Raw genomic sequence first — 15,325 nt, 5'->3', positions numbered from 1 at the left:
TTTGACCACCGTTTGCAGTGCTTTACGTTCACACACAGTGGAGCCTCCGTACCATACAGTGATGGAGTTGGTCAGGATGCTCTCAATGATGCAGCGGTAGAAACTCGTTAAAATCCCCGGGGACAGATGAGATTTCTTGAGACTTCTCAAGAAGTACAGGCATTGTTGTGCTTTTTTTTTACCAGAGCTGACGTGTTCTGCTGCCAGGACAGATCCTCAGAGGAATTTAAACCTGGAGACTCGCTCTACCTCGGTTCCATTGATGTTGACTGGTAGATGTCTCCCGCTGTTGGATTTCCGGAAGTCCACAATGAGCTTTTTGGTCTTTGTGGCGTTGAGGGACAGGTTGTTGGTGGCACACCATGCTGCCAGATTACGGATCTCTTCCCTGTAGGCCGATTCGTCGTTGTTGTCGATCTGGCCGACCACGGTGGTGTCATCTGCATACTTGATAAGGATGTTGGAGTTATACAGAGGAGCACAATCGTGGGTGAACAGGGAGTAGAGCAGTGGGCTCAGAACACATCATGTCACAGTAAGGACATGATGGCATTGAAGACAGAGCATAATATGCAAACCAAAAACATGTTCATGTAACATGCTTAAATGTTGTTGTTAAGAGTAAAAGAGGTTTGAGCTATGTGTTTGCATTAGTTAAGCATGGTCATTTTAGCCAATGCATTATCGAGTCTTTGATTTGTCCAGGTGATAAAACCACAAAAGGAACCATTTATCATGCTGTACTCTCTTTATGATATATAGGTATGGTTCATAGCTCAGAACACAGGTGAAGTGCGTTTTTTTCGTTTCCGTTAGGAAATTTCATTGGTCTAATGTTATCGGCTTCAGTTTTTTGGCTTGAATTTTGTGAAACCAGGAAAAACCCAGGAAAAATCCATAAATAAGCCGCTTTGTTGTTTAAGCCACGGGGTTCAAAATGTGGGGAAAAAGTAGCGGCTTATAGTCCGAAAAATACGGTACATGTGTGTGAATGAGAGGGAGGGCAGTGGAGAAGGTGGAGGAGTTCAGGTATCTGGGGTCAACAGTGCAGAGTAATGGAGAGTGTGTTTAGAGAAGTGAAGAAAAGAGTGCAGGCAGGGTGGAGTGGGTGGAGAAGAGTGATACCAGGAGTGATTTGTGATAGAAGAGTATCTGTGAGAGTGAAAGGGAAAGTTTATAGGACTGTGGTGAGACCTGAGATGTTGTATGGATTAGAGACAGTGGCATTGAGTAAAAGACAGGAGGTGGAGCTGGAGGTAGCAGAGCTGAAGATGTTGAGATGTTCGTTGGGAGTGACGACGATGGAGAGGATTAGAAATGAGTTTATTAGAGGAACAGCGCATGTAGGACGTTTTGGAGACAAGGTGAGGGAGGTGTGATTGAGATGGTTTGGACATGTGCAGAGGAGGGACATGGGGTATATCAGTAGGAGAATGCTGAGGATGGAGACACCAGGAAGGAGGAAAAGAGGAAGACCAAGGAGGAGGTTCATGGATGTGATGAGGGAAGACATGCAGGTAGTTGGTTTAGTCGGATGATCCGCTGTGGCGCCCCCTAATGGGAGCAGCCGAAAGAAGAAGAAGAAACGGATTTCTGCTCTCTAGTTTAGAGCGGGTTTCTGATTAGTGTGATTTATAGTCAGGCGGACATTAAAACCCCCCCGTGGGTCCTAGTGGTGCAGAATGAACAGTGTTCTAAACGCGTGCGTTATTTAGTCACGTGTCTGATGTAGGACGTCTTTATTGGCTGAAATCAGACACGTGATTACGGTAAGCCGTGGTCATCTTTACACGCCTGTTTAAAATAGATTATTATTGTGTTTCACATGAGAGTTAAATGTCAGTTAATATTTTATTGATGAATATTTAATACATATTTTAAGCTTCATTAAGAGTGTGTAATTTAGTGACTCTGGTTTGTGTGTTTTTTACGGTTAGGGGTCCTGAATAAGTGACTGTGTGTGTGTTGGAGGTGCAGTAACAGAACGGAGGTGTGAGCGCTCCTAGGGGGATCAGCGGGCTTTAGGAGCACTGAGGAACGCAGAAAGGAGCGCTGAGGAGCACTGAGAGGAACGCTGAGACGCACTGAGAGGAACGCTGAGAAGCACTGAGAGGAACGCTAAGAAGCACTGAGAGGAACGCTGAGGAGCACTGAGAGGAACGCTGAGAAGCACTGAGAGAAACGCTGAGGAGCACTGAGAGGAACGCTGAGACGCACTGAGAGGAACGCTAAGAAGCACTGAGAGGAACGCTGAGGAGCACTGAGAGGAACGCTGAGACGCACTGAGAGGAACGCTGAGAAGCACTGAGAGGAACGCTGAGGAGCACTGAGAGGAACGCGATGGCGGCCGCGGAGGTGAGCAGCATGGCGCGGGTTTTAGCGTTTCAGACTCAGATCGCCTCGGTGATGGAGGTGTTTGCTAACGCCGCTGTGGCGGAGATCTGTAAGGTGGTGGATGTGAGCTTCACAGAGCTGCACATGGAGATGGTGAAGAGCCAGAAGGAGAACACTGTGCTGAAGCGCAGGCTGAAGATGATCGAAATGCGGGAGTCTTTTTACAGAAGAGCCAACAGGATGAAGGACACGCGGGGAGAGGGTGAGACACACACACACACATACACAGGTACAAAAAACTCCCCAACAAGAGTCTCTACACTGTGTGTGTGTGTGTGTGTGTGTTCCAGGTGGGAGGGTGAGGGTGAAGATCAGTGCAGTAGAGCCTGAAAGATGCACTGAGGAAACACCAGCATGTGATCTTGTAACACACACACCTGCTCAACAGGTGTTCTCTCTCTCTCTCTCTCTCTCTCTCTCTCTCTCACACACACACACACACACAGATCAGAAATGATTATAATACCCTTGGCACTGCCCAATGATGAGATTATAATTAATTAATGATAGTAAAGCGTGTGTGTGTGTGTGTGTGTGTGTGTGTGTGTGTGTGTGTGTGTGTGTGTGTGTGAGAGAACAGGAGTGTGTTATGGAGTGTGTGGAGCAGGATGGACCATCAGACATCCTCACGCTGAAACAGGAGAGAACGGAGATCATCAGTAAAGTGCAGGACACGGAGACTAGAGATACAAGTACAACACACACACACACACACACACACACACACACCTTTGTATTAAATGTGTTATGATTAAACACTAGTGGTGTTGATGAATGTGTTTTCTGTGTGATTACAGCCGGAGGAGAAAACATCCAGCAGCACAACTCACTCCAACAGCAGCAGGTCAGACGCACGCACGCACACACACACACACACACACACACACACACAGACATACCGTAATTTCCGGAATATAAAGCGCTCCCATATATAAGCCACACCCACTGAATTGTACAAAGATGTTTATTTTGAACGTAAATAAGCTGCACCTGTCTATAAGCCGCATGTCTACACTGAAACTAATGAACTTTACACAGGCTTTAATGAAAGACAGTAAATGAAATATGTTGCACTTCTATTAAGAGCAGAGCAGTATTTTAGGAACAGCCTGTCACTGCATTCCGCCGGTATTACTCGTGTGTGTGTGAGACAGAGGAATATGTCCTTATTATTTTCTGATGCTTATTTCTAAGTTTCTTTGACTAACCCGTAACGCTGTTGCCAAGAAAAATAAAAAAGCACGAGTTTTGGAAAGCTGTCTGTGCTTATATGATTTGTGTTGTAACTGGAGTTAGCGAGCTCCTCCCTTCACCCAGACTCAACACGCTACAACGGCTTGTATCTAAACAGCAGCCCACTAAGAAAGTCATTGTTCACTGTCTTCCTCCTTCCTTTCACAACTACAGAGGTACTTTGACCTACGAGTGCATTAATGTACAAATTTTCTGAGGTACGTGTCGTTACTCGGTCGATTTTTTTGCTTTGTTACGCGAGCAAAAACTTGAGGTACGAGCTCGAGACGCCGCTGCTAGATGGTGACGTGAAACCAGAAAGAGAAGATTGTGACGAAAATTAAGATAAACAAAGAAGAAAAAGTAAAAATGTTAAAGTTTAGGGATACGTAGTGTACAGGAGTGATAGTGAAAAACGAGTTTTCCCTCCGCCTCCGCTTATCGCCTCTACCCCCCCTCCACACACACACACACACTTACACACACACATATACACACAAACTGAATAAAATATTGAAATTTGAAACTTCCACATCATTCATTCTGTTTTTATTTACAATTTGTACAGTGTCCCAACTTTTTTGGAATCGGGTTTGTGTATATACACACACACACACACACACACACACACACACACACACACACACACACACACACATACCTTGGTGTGGAAAAATATTTGGATTGTTTTCCCTCAATAATAAAAACCTTTTTTTAAAGACTGCACGTTGTTCACTTGTGTTCTCTTTTACTAATATTTAAACTAGTTTAATGATCTGAAACATTAAAGTGACAAACATGCAAAAAAAAATAAGAAATCAGGAAGGGGGCAAACACTTTTTCACACCACTGTACATACACACAAACACTTTTACACACGTGCATACACACGCACACAGATACATACATACACACACGTACATATACACAAACACACACTGATGCATACACACACACAGATACATACACACACATACATATACACAAACACACACACAGAGATACACACACACACACATACATATACACAAACACACACACAGAGATACATACATACATACATACATACACACACATATACACAAACACACACACAGAGATACACACACACACACACACACATACATATACACAAACACACACAGAGATACATACATACATACATACACACACATATACACAAACACACACACAGAGATACATACATACACACACATATACACAAACACACACACAGAGATACACACACACACACATACATATACACAAACACACACACAGAGATACATACATACATACACACATATACACAAACACACACACAGAGATACATACATACACACACATATACACAAACACACACACAGAGATACACACACACACACATACATATACACAAACACACACAGAGATACATACATACACACATACATATACACAAACACACACACAGAGATACATACATACACACACATACATATACACAAACACACACACAGAGACACATACATATACACAAACACACAGAGATACATACATACACACACATACATATACACAAACACACACACACAGAGATACATACATACACACACGTACATATACACAAACACACACTGATGCATACACACACAGAGATACATACATACACACACATATACACAAACACACACACAGAGATACACACACACATACATATACACAAACACACACACAGAGATACATACATACACACACATACATATACACAAACACACACACAGAGACACATACATATACACAAACACACAGAGATACATACATACACACACATACATATACACAAACACACACACAGAGACACATACATATACACAAACACACAGAGATACATACATACACACACATACATATACACAAACACACAGAGATACATACATACACACACATACATATACACAAACACACACACACAGAGATACATACATACACACACGTACATATACACAAACACACACTGATGCATACACACACAGAGATACATACACACACATACATATACACAAACACACACACAGAGATACATACATACACACACATATACACAAACACACACACAGAGATACACACACACATACATATACACAAACACACACACACAGATACATACATACATACACACACATACATATACACAAACACACACACACAGAGATACATACATACACACATACATATACACAAACACACACAGAGATACATACATACACACATACATATACACAAACACACACAGAGATACATACATACACACATACATATACACAAACACACACAGAGATACATACATACACACATACATATACACAAACACACACAGAGATACATACATACACACACATACATATACACATACACACACACAGAGATACATACATACACACATACATATACACAAACACACACACACAGATACATACATACATACATACATACATACATATACACAAACACACACACAGATACATACATACATACATACACACATACATATACACAAACACACACAGAGAGATACATACATACACACACGTACATATACACAAACACACACTGATGCATACACACACACAGAGATACATACACACACATACATATACACAAACACACACACAGAGATACATACATACACACACACATACACAAACACACACACAGAGATACACACATACATATACACAAACACACACACAGAGATACATACATATACACAAACACACACACAGAGATACATACATACATACACACACATACATATACACAAACACACACACAGAGATACATACATACACACACATACATATACACAAACACACACAGAGATACATACATACACACATACATATACACAAACACACACACACAGATACATACATACATACATATACACAAACACACACACAGAGATACATACATATACACAAACACACACAGAGATACATACATACACACATACATATACACAAACACACACAGAGAGATACATACATACACACACGTACATATACACAAACACACACTGATGCATACACACACACAGAGATACATACACACACATACATATACACAAACACACACACAGAGATACATACATACACACACACATACACAAACACACATACATATACACAAACACACACACAGAGATACATACCTACACACATACATATACACAAACACACACACAGAGATACATACATATACACAAACACACACACAGAGATACATACATACATACACACACATACATATACACAAACACACACACAGAGATACATACATACACACACATACATATACACAAACACACACAGAGATACATACATACACACACATACATATACACAAACACACACAGAGATACATACATACACACATACATATACACAAACACACACACACAGATACATACATACATACATATACACAAACACACACACAGAGATACATACATATACACAAACACACACAGAGATACATACATACACACATACATATACACAAACACACACAGAGATACATACATATACACAAACACACACAGAGATACATACATACACACATACATATACACAAACACACACTGATGCATACACACACACAGAGATACATACACACACATACATATACACAAACACACACACAGAGATACATACAAACACACATACATATACACAAACACACACACAGAGATACATACATACACACACATACATATACACAAACACACACAGAGATACACACATACATATACACAAACACACACAGAGATACACACATACATATACACACAAACACACACAGAGATACACACATACATATACACACAAACACACACAGAGATACATACATACATACACACATACATGTACACAAACACACACACAGAGATACATACATACACACACATACATATACACAAACACACACACAGAGATACACACACACACACATACATATACACAAACACACACACAGAGATACATACATACATACACACACATATACACAAACACACACACAGAGATACATACATACACACACATATACACAAACACACACACAGAGATACACACACACACACATACATATACACAAACACACACAGAGATACATACATACACACATACATATACACAAACACACACACAGAGATACATACATACACACACATACATATACACAAACACACACACAGAGACACATACATATACACAAACACACACAGAGATACATACATACACACACATACATATACACAAACACACAGAGATACATACATACACACACATACATATACACAAACACACACACACAGATACATACATACATACATACATACATACATATACACAAACACACACACAGAGATACATATACACAAACACACACACAGATATACATACATACACACACGTACATATACACAAACACACACTGATGCATACACACACACAGAGATACATACACACACATACATATACACAAACACACACACAGAGATACATACATACACACACATACATATACACAAACACACACACAGAGATACATACATACACACACATACATATACACAAACACACACACAGAGATACATACATACACACATACATATACACAAACACACACACAGAGATACATACATACACACACATACATATACACAAACACACACAGAGATACATACATACATACATATACACAAACACACAGAGATACATACATACATATACACACAAACACACAGAGATACATACATACATATACACAAACACACACACACAGATACATACATATACACAAACACACACACAGATACATACATACATACATATACACAAACACACACACAGAGATACATACATATACACAAACACACACAGAGATACATACATATACACAAACACACACAGAGATACATACATACACACATACATATACACAAACACACACACAGAGATGCATACATACACACACATACATATACACAAACACACACACAGAGATACATACACACACATACATATACACAAACACACAGAGATACATACATACACACATACATATACACAAACACACACAGAGATACATACATACACACATACATATACACAAACACACACACACAGATACATACATACATATACACAAACACACACACACAGATACATACATACATATACACAAACACACACACAGAGATACATACATATACACAAACACACACACAGAGATACATACATACACACATACATATACACAAACACACACAGAGATACATACATACACACATACATATACACAAACACACACACAGAGATACATACATACACACACATACATGTACACAAACACACACACAGAGATACATACATACACACACATACATATACACAAACACACACACAGAGATACATACATACACACATACATATACACAAACACACACACAGAGATACACACACATACATATACACAAACACAGAGATACATACACACACATACATATACACAAACACACACAGAGATACATACACACACATACATATACACAAACACACACACAGAGATACATACATACACACATACATATACACAAACACACACACAGAGATACATACATACACACATACATATACACAAACACACACACAGAGATACATACACACACATACATATACACAAACACACACACAGAGATACATACACACACATACATATACACAAACACACACAGAGATACATACACACACATACATATACACAAACACACACAGAGATACATACATACACACATACATATACACAAACACACACAGAGATACATACACACATACATATACACAAACACACACAGAGATACATACACACATACATATACACAAACACACACAGAGATACATACACACATACATATACACAAACACACACAGAGATACATACATACACACATACATATACACAAACACACACAGAGATACATACACACATACATATACACAAACACACACACACAGAGATACATATATACACAAACACACACACAGAGATACATACACACACACACACACATACATACATACATACATACACACATACATATACACAAACACACTGATGCACACACACACATATACACAAACACACACTGATGCATACACACAGAGACATACTCACACACATACATATACACAAACACACACTGATACATACACACACACACACACACACTCTGAGATGAAAGCTGTGCTGTGTTTCAGTCAGATGAAGAGTGTGACTATCTGAAGGCAGAAGAAGGTGTAGAGTGTGGAGATGCCACAGCACACAAAGGTAAATACATCAATAATACACACACAGACACACACACACACGTTCATACGCCAGGACTTTAAACAAACAGCAACACAGACTGAGACGTGTTTAATCTCAACTGTACACAAAGTTACACACAATTCTGACTGATGTCTTTAGATGTCTTTAGACATTCATTTGAACTTGAAGACCCAAACCTGTACCAGGTGCACAAATCCAGCTCCATGGAGATCTACTTCCATGAGCTGTAGTGGAAGATCTCCTGCTATAGAGCTCCAACTCTATTAAACACCATGGGGATGAATGTGAACACTGACTGCACCCCAGGAACCTCCTCACCTTCTCACCTACATAACTCCCTGACTTTACTCACATCCTTGTAGCTGAATCTAGTGGAACATCTACCCTGAAGAGTGGAGCTCATTATAACAGTGAATGGAGACTACATGTGGAATGGGATGTTCAAAAGCACGCATGCTCAGGTGTTCACAAACGTTTGGCCATCTAGCAAACCGAGCTAATCACACACACATCAGAAGAGACTCTATTCAGGAGAACAACACACACTTCAGGTTCTCTGAGGAATCCAGGAGTTTAGAATCTGTGTGGAAGGTACAGTACAGGTGCAGGTACTGGAGCTATGAGATTAGATCCTGGGCCCCTGAGCAAGGCCCTTAACCCCACAGCTGTTCTGTAGTAGGAATGAGAATAATTATGGGCACCTGCCAATTAGCATAAATGTAAAAGTAGTAAGTTTCCTACCTGCTTCTCAGCTGGATGTGTAGATCTCCGTGTGTCTCACCTGACTGCTGAAACTACAGTGTGTAATCAGCAGAGCAGAAGAAGCTAATAGCATGTTCACTTCTGTGCTGTGTGTGTGTTCTGTGTTCTCCTGCTGGTGATCATCATTATCATTTTGTGGGTTTTCTTTAGGAAGTTGTCCTGATGAAGGCTCATCCAGTATAGAAGCTGATGATGTTGCTGATGTATCATGGGAAGGCGGCAGGTTCGACTCCTCCCCCCCCCGCCTTGCGTACTCCGGAGCAGACATGGGAGCAGACATGGGAGCAGACATGGGCGCAGCGACGTCCCTTAATGATTGCTTCCTGCACAGAGACAGCGTGTGTTCCTACAGCACCGAGGTCAGCTGTAACTCGTCTCTTCCTGAAGTTCACTTCTCCCACGCCGACAAGCAGATCGTCTCTGCGTCCCACGCCGGCTCGTTTAAAGCTGACAGGCTGGAGGTGTGTAAATACTGCGGGAAACACTTCCCTCACGCCAGCGCCCTCGTCCTGCACCAGCGCGTCCACACGGGCGAGAAGCCGTATTACTGCGCGCTGTGCGGGAAACGCTTCAGTCAGGCTTCCAGTCTGAAGAAACATTACAGCATGCACCGAGGAGAAAAGCCCTTCAGCTGCCTGCACTGCGGGAAACTCTTCTCAGACCAGAGCAACCTGAAGAAGCACGTTAACGTGCACACGGGCGAGAAACCGTACTGCTGCGTGCAGTGTGGAAAAACCTTCAACCAGTCGTCCAACCTAAAGACACACATGAAGATCCACACGCGGGAGAAACCATTTAGCTGCGAACACTGTGGTCAGATCTTCGCCTACAAGAGCAGCCTGGTGAAACATCAGCAGAGGAACTGCCTTATCATGCAGAACTCCATACAGAACCCCCTGCCTCAGTTTTAGACCTTTCTGGGCCTGAAATTCATGATCTACATCCAGGAGTTTTCTACTGTACATTGTCAGGGTCTATCTGGTCTCTTCTGGAGAAAATCTTCCATAATTTCTCCATGGATTTAGATGGTCTGTGTTGATCCATGTTCTCCAGAGAACATTCCTGCACAGACACATCCAGGAGCCTCTGGAGTTTAAATTAGTTTTAATATCAGTGTCTGTGATAAAGACCTGCAGATGCTCTTCTTAGGTTCCTGAGTACAAACAACCTAAGTGTGTGTGTGTGTGTGTGTGTGTGTGTGTGTGTGTGTGTGTGTGTGTGTGTGTGTGTGTGTGTGTGTGTGTGTGTGTGTGTGTGTGTGTGTGTGTGTGTGTGCACGTGCGAGATGGTGAGGCAGTTTTTCAGTTTCTTGCCTGTACATGAACACAGTCACACTCATGTAGCAGCAACCTTCAGTGCCTCCTTTTTCTTCTTCTTCTTCTTCTTCTTCTTCTTCTTCTTATTATTATTATTATTATTATTATTATTATTATTATTATCAATTTAAAAGGTTTTTTTGTTCAGAAATAAAGTTGTGCAGAAATTAAACAAGTTATTTATTACATTTAGAAAGCTAGCTGAAAAGGATAAATGGAATGGAAGCTCGGGTGATGGTCACTCTGAGTAAGAGGGTCTGCCAGAAGCTGCAAATGTAAATGGATGGACTGATGCTGGAACAGAGGTGTAGAAGCAAACCGATGGATGCTTACTATAATACTGACTATGGCCACTTGGGGGCAGCAACACAACATAGCTTCTTACAGGAACTGAACCGAGTGGAGTGTGTTTTGTACACACACACACACACACACACACACACACACTCTCTTTCTGTCTCTGTAATAGACAGGTGAGTCTGGTGGAGGTTCTTGTAGGTCACATGTTTTGAGTTACTGATTACGTGAATAAAAACTCCACTCGGAGTGCATTAATTTGCCAATATCACACACACGCACACACACACACGAAATGGTAAAGGTTTTTTATGTTGAAACTGAGTGACTAAACACATTTCTCATCACAACAAAACACAATCGTACAGAGCTGTGTATTTTTATTTTTGTGCATATTTTCTGTTATGATGGGGGCGGGGCTTATTTACAGCTCAGTCCCAGGATGTTTGTGAGATTTGCTTTCTGCAGATTCAGTCATTATCACCTGGATATTAAAACACATGAGCAGTCACACAATCACACACTTCTTTACCTTTTATATAAAGAGAATTCTTTCTTTTTCTTTTCGGCTTCTCCCGTTAGGGGTCGCCACAGCGGATCCTCCGCACGTTTGATTTGGCACATGTTTTACGCTGAATGCCCTTCCTAACGCAACCCTCCCCAATTTATCCGGGCTTGGGACCGGCACTAAGAGTGGCTGGGGATGGTTCCCTGACCGGGAATCGAACCCGGGTCGCAGCGGTGCATCTTAACCACTAGACCACCAGGGGACCCTTTTATATAAAGAGAATAATGTGCATCTAATATTTTAAACTCCACCCTTTATTTCAGTTTATCCAATCACGTGTCTGTGGTAATGATTTGCCTGTGGGGGTCTCACCAGCCCACTGTGAGGAGAAAACCAGTGTGTGTTCCATCAGCACTACAAATCAGACCACACCATAACTCAGTTACCGCTGATCATCAATTCATACAATTATACACACAGAGCATGTTTAATAGAAATCTCGTCATATTACAGTAGCCTTCTGTTGTAAAACCCCTACAGTGTTCCTCTGAGTAACATCTCGTGTGTGTGTGTGTGTGTGTGTGTGTGTGTGTGTGTGTGTGTGTGTGTGTGTGAGAAACTCTTTGCTCAGCATTTTAATACGTCCAGAAACAGGAAATGACACGCATGACTTTCAGTTCAGTGCCTTTTTTTTTCACTGACGCTTCTTCACGTCTTTCTTCCAGAACAAACACTGAGGAGCAGCTGCAGATTCGCACTTTAGCTGTGGAGAAAAGAGAAAAGTCAAACCCAGTGGTAGTGATGCTCCTGCTCCTGCTCCTGAGCTCAGAGCGCTCTTCACTACCTAGTGATCACGTGCAGACTGGAAGGGAGTGAAGATGTTCACCAAGTCCACACATGATCTCTTCTCAGTCAGGAGAAGATCTAATGGTGGTTCATCGTCCACCATGACACTGTGCTTATTTTTTTCTCTATTTGTTTCAAATGATATGTTCGCTGCTGAAAAGCCACAAGTTCTGGAGATCCCACGTTTCACTTCCTACCTGCAGGAAGATCTTTTCTAACCCTCTCTTTTCTAACCTCATTATTCCTGTGCTGTTTAGTGATACGTAGACATGAAACCTTCACAGTGGCCTTATAACACCACCAATAAACACTGCTCACTGCTCCATCACACGTACAGCCGGAGTGCGCCACCTACAGACTGAAGTGTGGAAGTACATGTGCTGGATTGTGTTCCTCCTGAACCCTGGAGTTTTTTGTGGGATTTCTGTGAGAGTCTGATTACTTTAGAACTCTTGTCCTCTGTCAGCAGAATTATTGTTGTTTTTCTCCCTGAGTTTTTTGTTTTTTTGTGACATTTTGCGGCACTGTCTGAAAAAAACAAACAAACAAACGTGACTTCCGCTCCGAGCCGACGCGCCTACACGTAGTCAACTTCAGAGTTTGAGCGGAAGTAAGAGCAAAGCGACACGCCCTGTCTGCGCCGCCAACCAATCGGAAGCCCGCACAGAATCCTCCTAACCAATGAGAGACAAACAGGGCGGAGTCACGAGGGCTGTTGCTAAGGCTGAAGCTTCTACTTTGTTACTATCACCGTCTGGCCAATGAGAGGCGCGCTCGTGAGGTGTCGAAATTCTCATACGCGAACCGCACAGGATTGGTCGCGACCCGCGGCTGGGTCCGCCTTCTCGCCTGCTGCTGCGCTGTGATTTGCCGCTTGCGCTGTCAGTCACGCTGAATGCTCCCAGTGGGTGTGGTCGCTCGGCCTCAGTGCGCTGCTCGGCCACAGCGGGGCGTGTCCAACTTTCTGTTTTTCTTTTATTTTTTCCGTCGATTTTTTCCCCACTTTTAGAATCGGTTCCGATTTTTTTTTTTTTTTGCACTGTGTAAATATTTAGTGAGTTTGGGTTCTAGTGGAGTCGGAATGAAGCTCAACAGTCTTTTAATCCTTCTCGAGGCTGCAGAGTATCTGGAGAGAAGAGACCGAGGTATGAACTGCAATAACGCCCATTTTTCCTCTTCACATCAACTCCATCTACAACCTTCTCAACTTTCTCAACCTCTACACCATCCTCAACATCTACAACCTTCTCAACATCTACACCATCCTCAACATCTACAACCTTCTCAACATCTACACCACCCTCAACATCTACACCACCCTCAACATCTACAACCTTCTCAACCTCTACACCATCCTCAACATCTACAACCTTCTCAACATCTACACCATCCTCAACATCTACAACCTTCTCAACATCTACACCACCCTCAACATCTACACCACCCTCAACATCTACAACCTTCTCAACATCTACACCACCCTCAACATCTACACCACCCTCAACATCTACAACCTTCTCAACATCTACAACCTTCTCAACATCTACAACATTCTCAACATCTACAACCTCTACAACCATCTCAACATTAACAA

The 15,325-nt window shown here is 41.7% G+C and overlaps 2 protein-coding genes across 3 annotated transcripts in view; both read left to right on the top strand.

Moving 5' to 3' along the window:
• Positions 1-1,960: 1,960 nt before the first annotated feature.
• LOC310724669 (uncharacterized protein) lies at positions 1,961-12,893 on the top strand. Its single transcript, XM_083538939.1, has 6 exons — positions 1,961-2,596; positions 2,685-2,782; positions 2,975-3,086; positions 3,192-3,238; positions 9,930-9,999; positions 10,915-12,893. Exons 1-6 carry the CDS (start codon positions 2,341-2,343, stop codon positions 11,673-11,675), a joined length of 1,344 nt encoding a protein of 447 aa, XP_083395065.1. The 5' UTR covers positions 1,961-2,340; the 3' UTR covers positions 11,676-12,893.
• Positions 12,894-13,853: 960 nt separating this feature from the next.
• mxd4 (MAX dimerization protein 4) overlaps positions 13,854-15,325 on the top strand; it is a 31,173-nt gene continuing 29,701 nt past the window's right edge. For both annotated transcript variants that reach the window (XR_014533138.1, XM_083538957.1), the window contains exon 1: positions 13,854-14,876. Coding sequence is in view for 1 of the 2 variants with exons in the window: in XM_083538957.1 (XP_083395083.1) it covers positions 14,813-14,876 (64 nt within the window). In the remaining variant the exon portion in view is untranslated. The remainder of the gene's footprint in view (positions 14,877-15,325) is intronic.

Source organism: Silurus aristotelis (genome assembly GCF_946808225.1).
Source record: "Silurus aristotelis genome assembly, chromosome: 4".
Classification (NCBI taxonomy): Eukaryota; Metazoa; Chordata; class Actinopteri; order Siluriformes; family Siluridae; genus Silurus; species Silurus aristotelis.
Note: the sequence above shows the minus strand (reverse complement) of the source record. Positions and strands in the feature narration are given on the sequence as shown.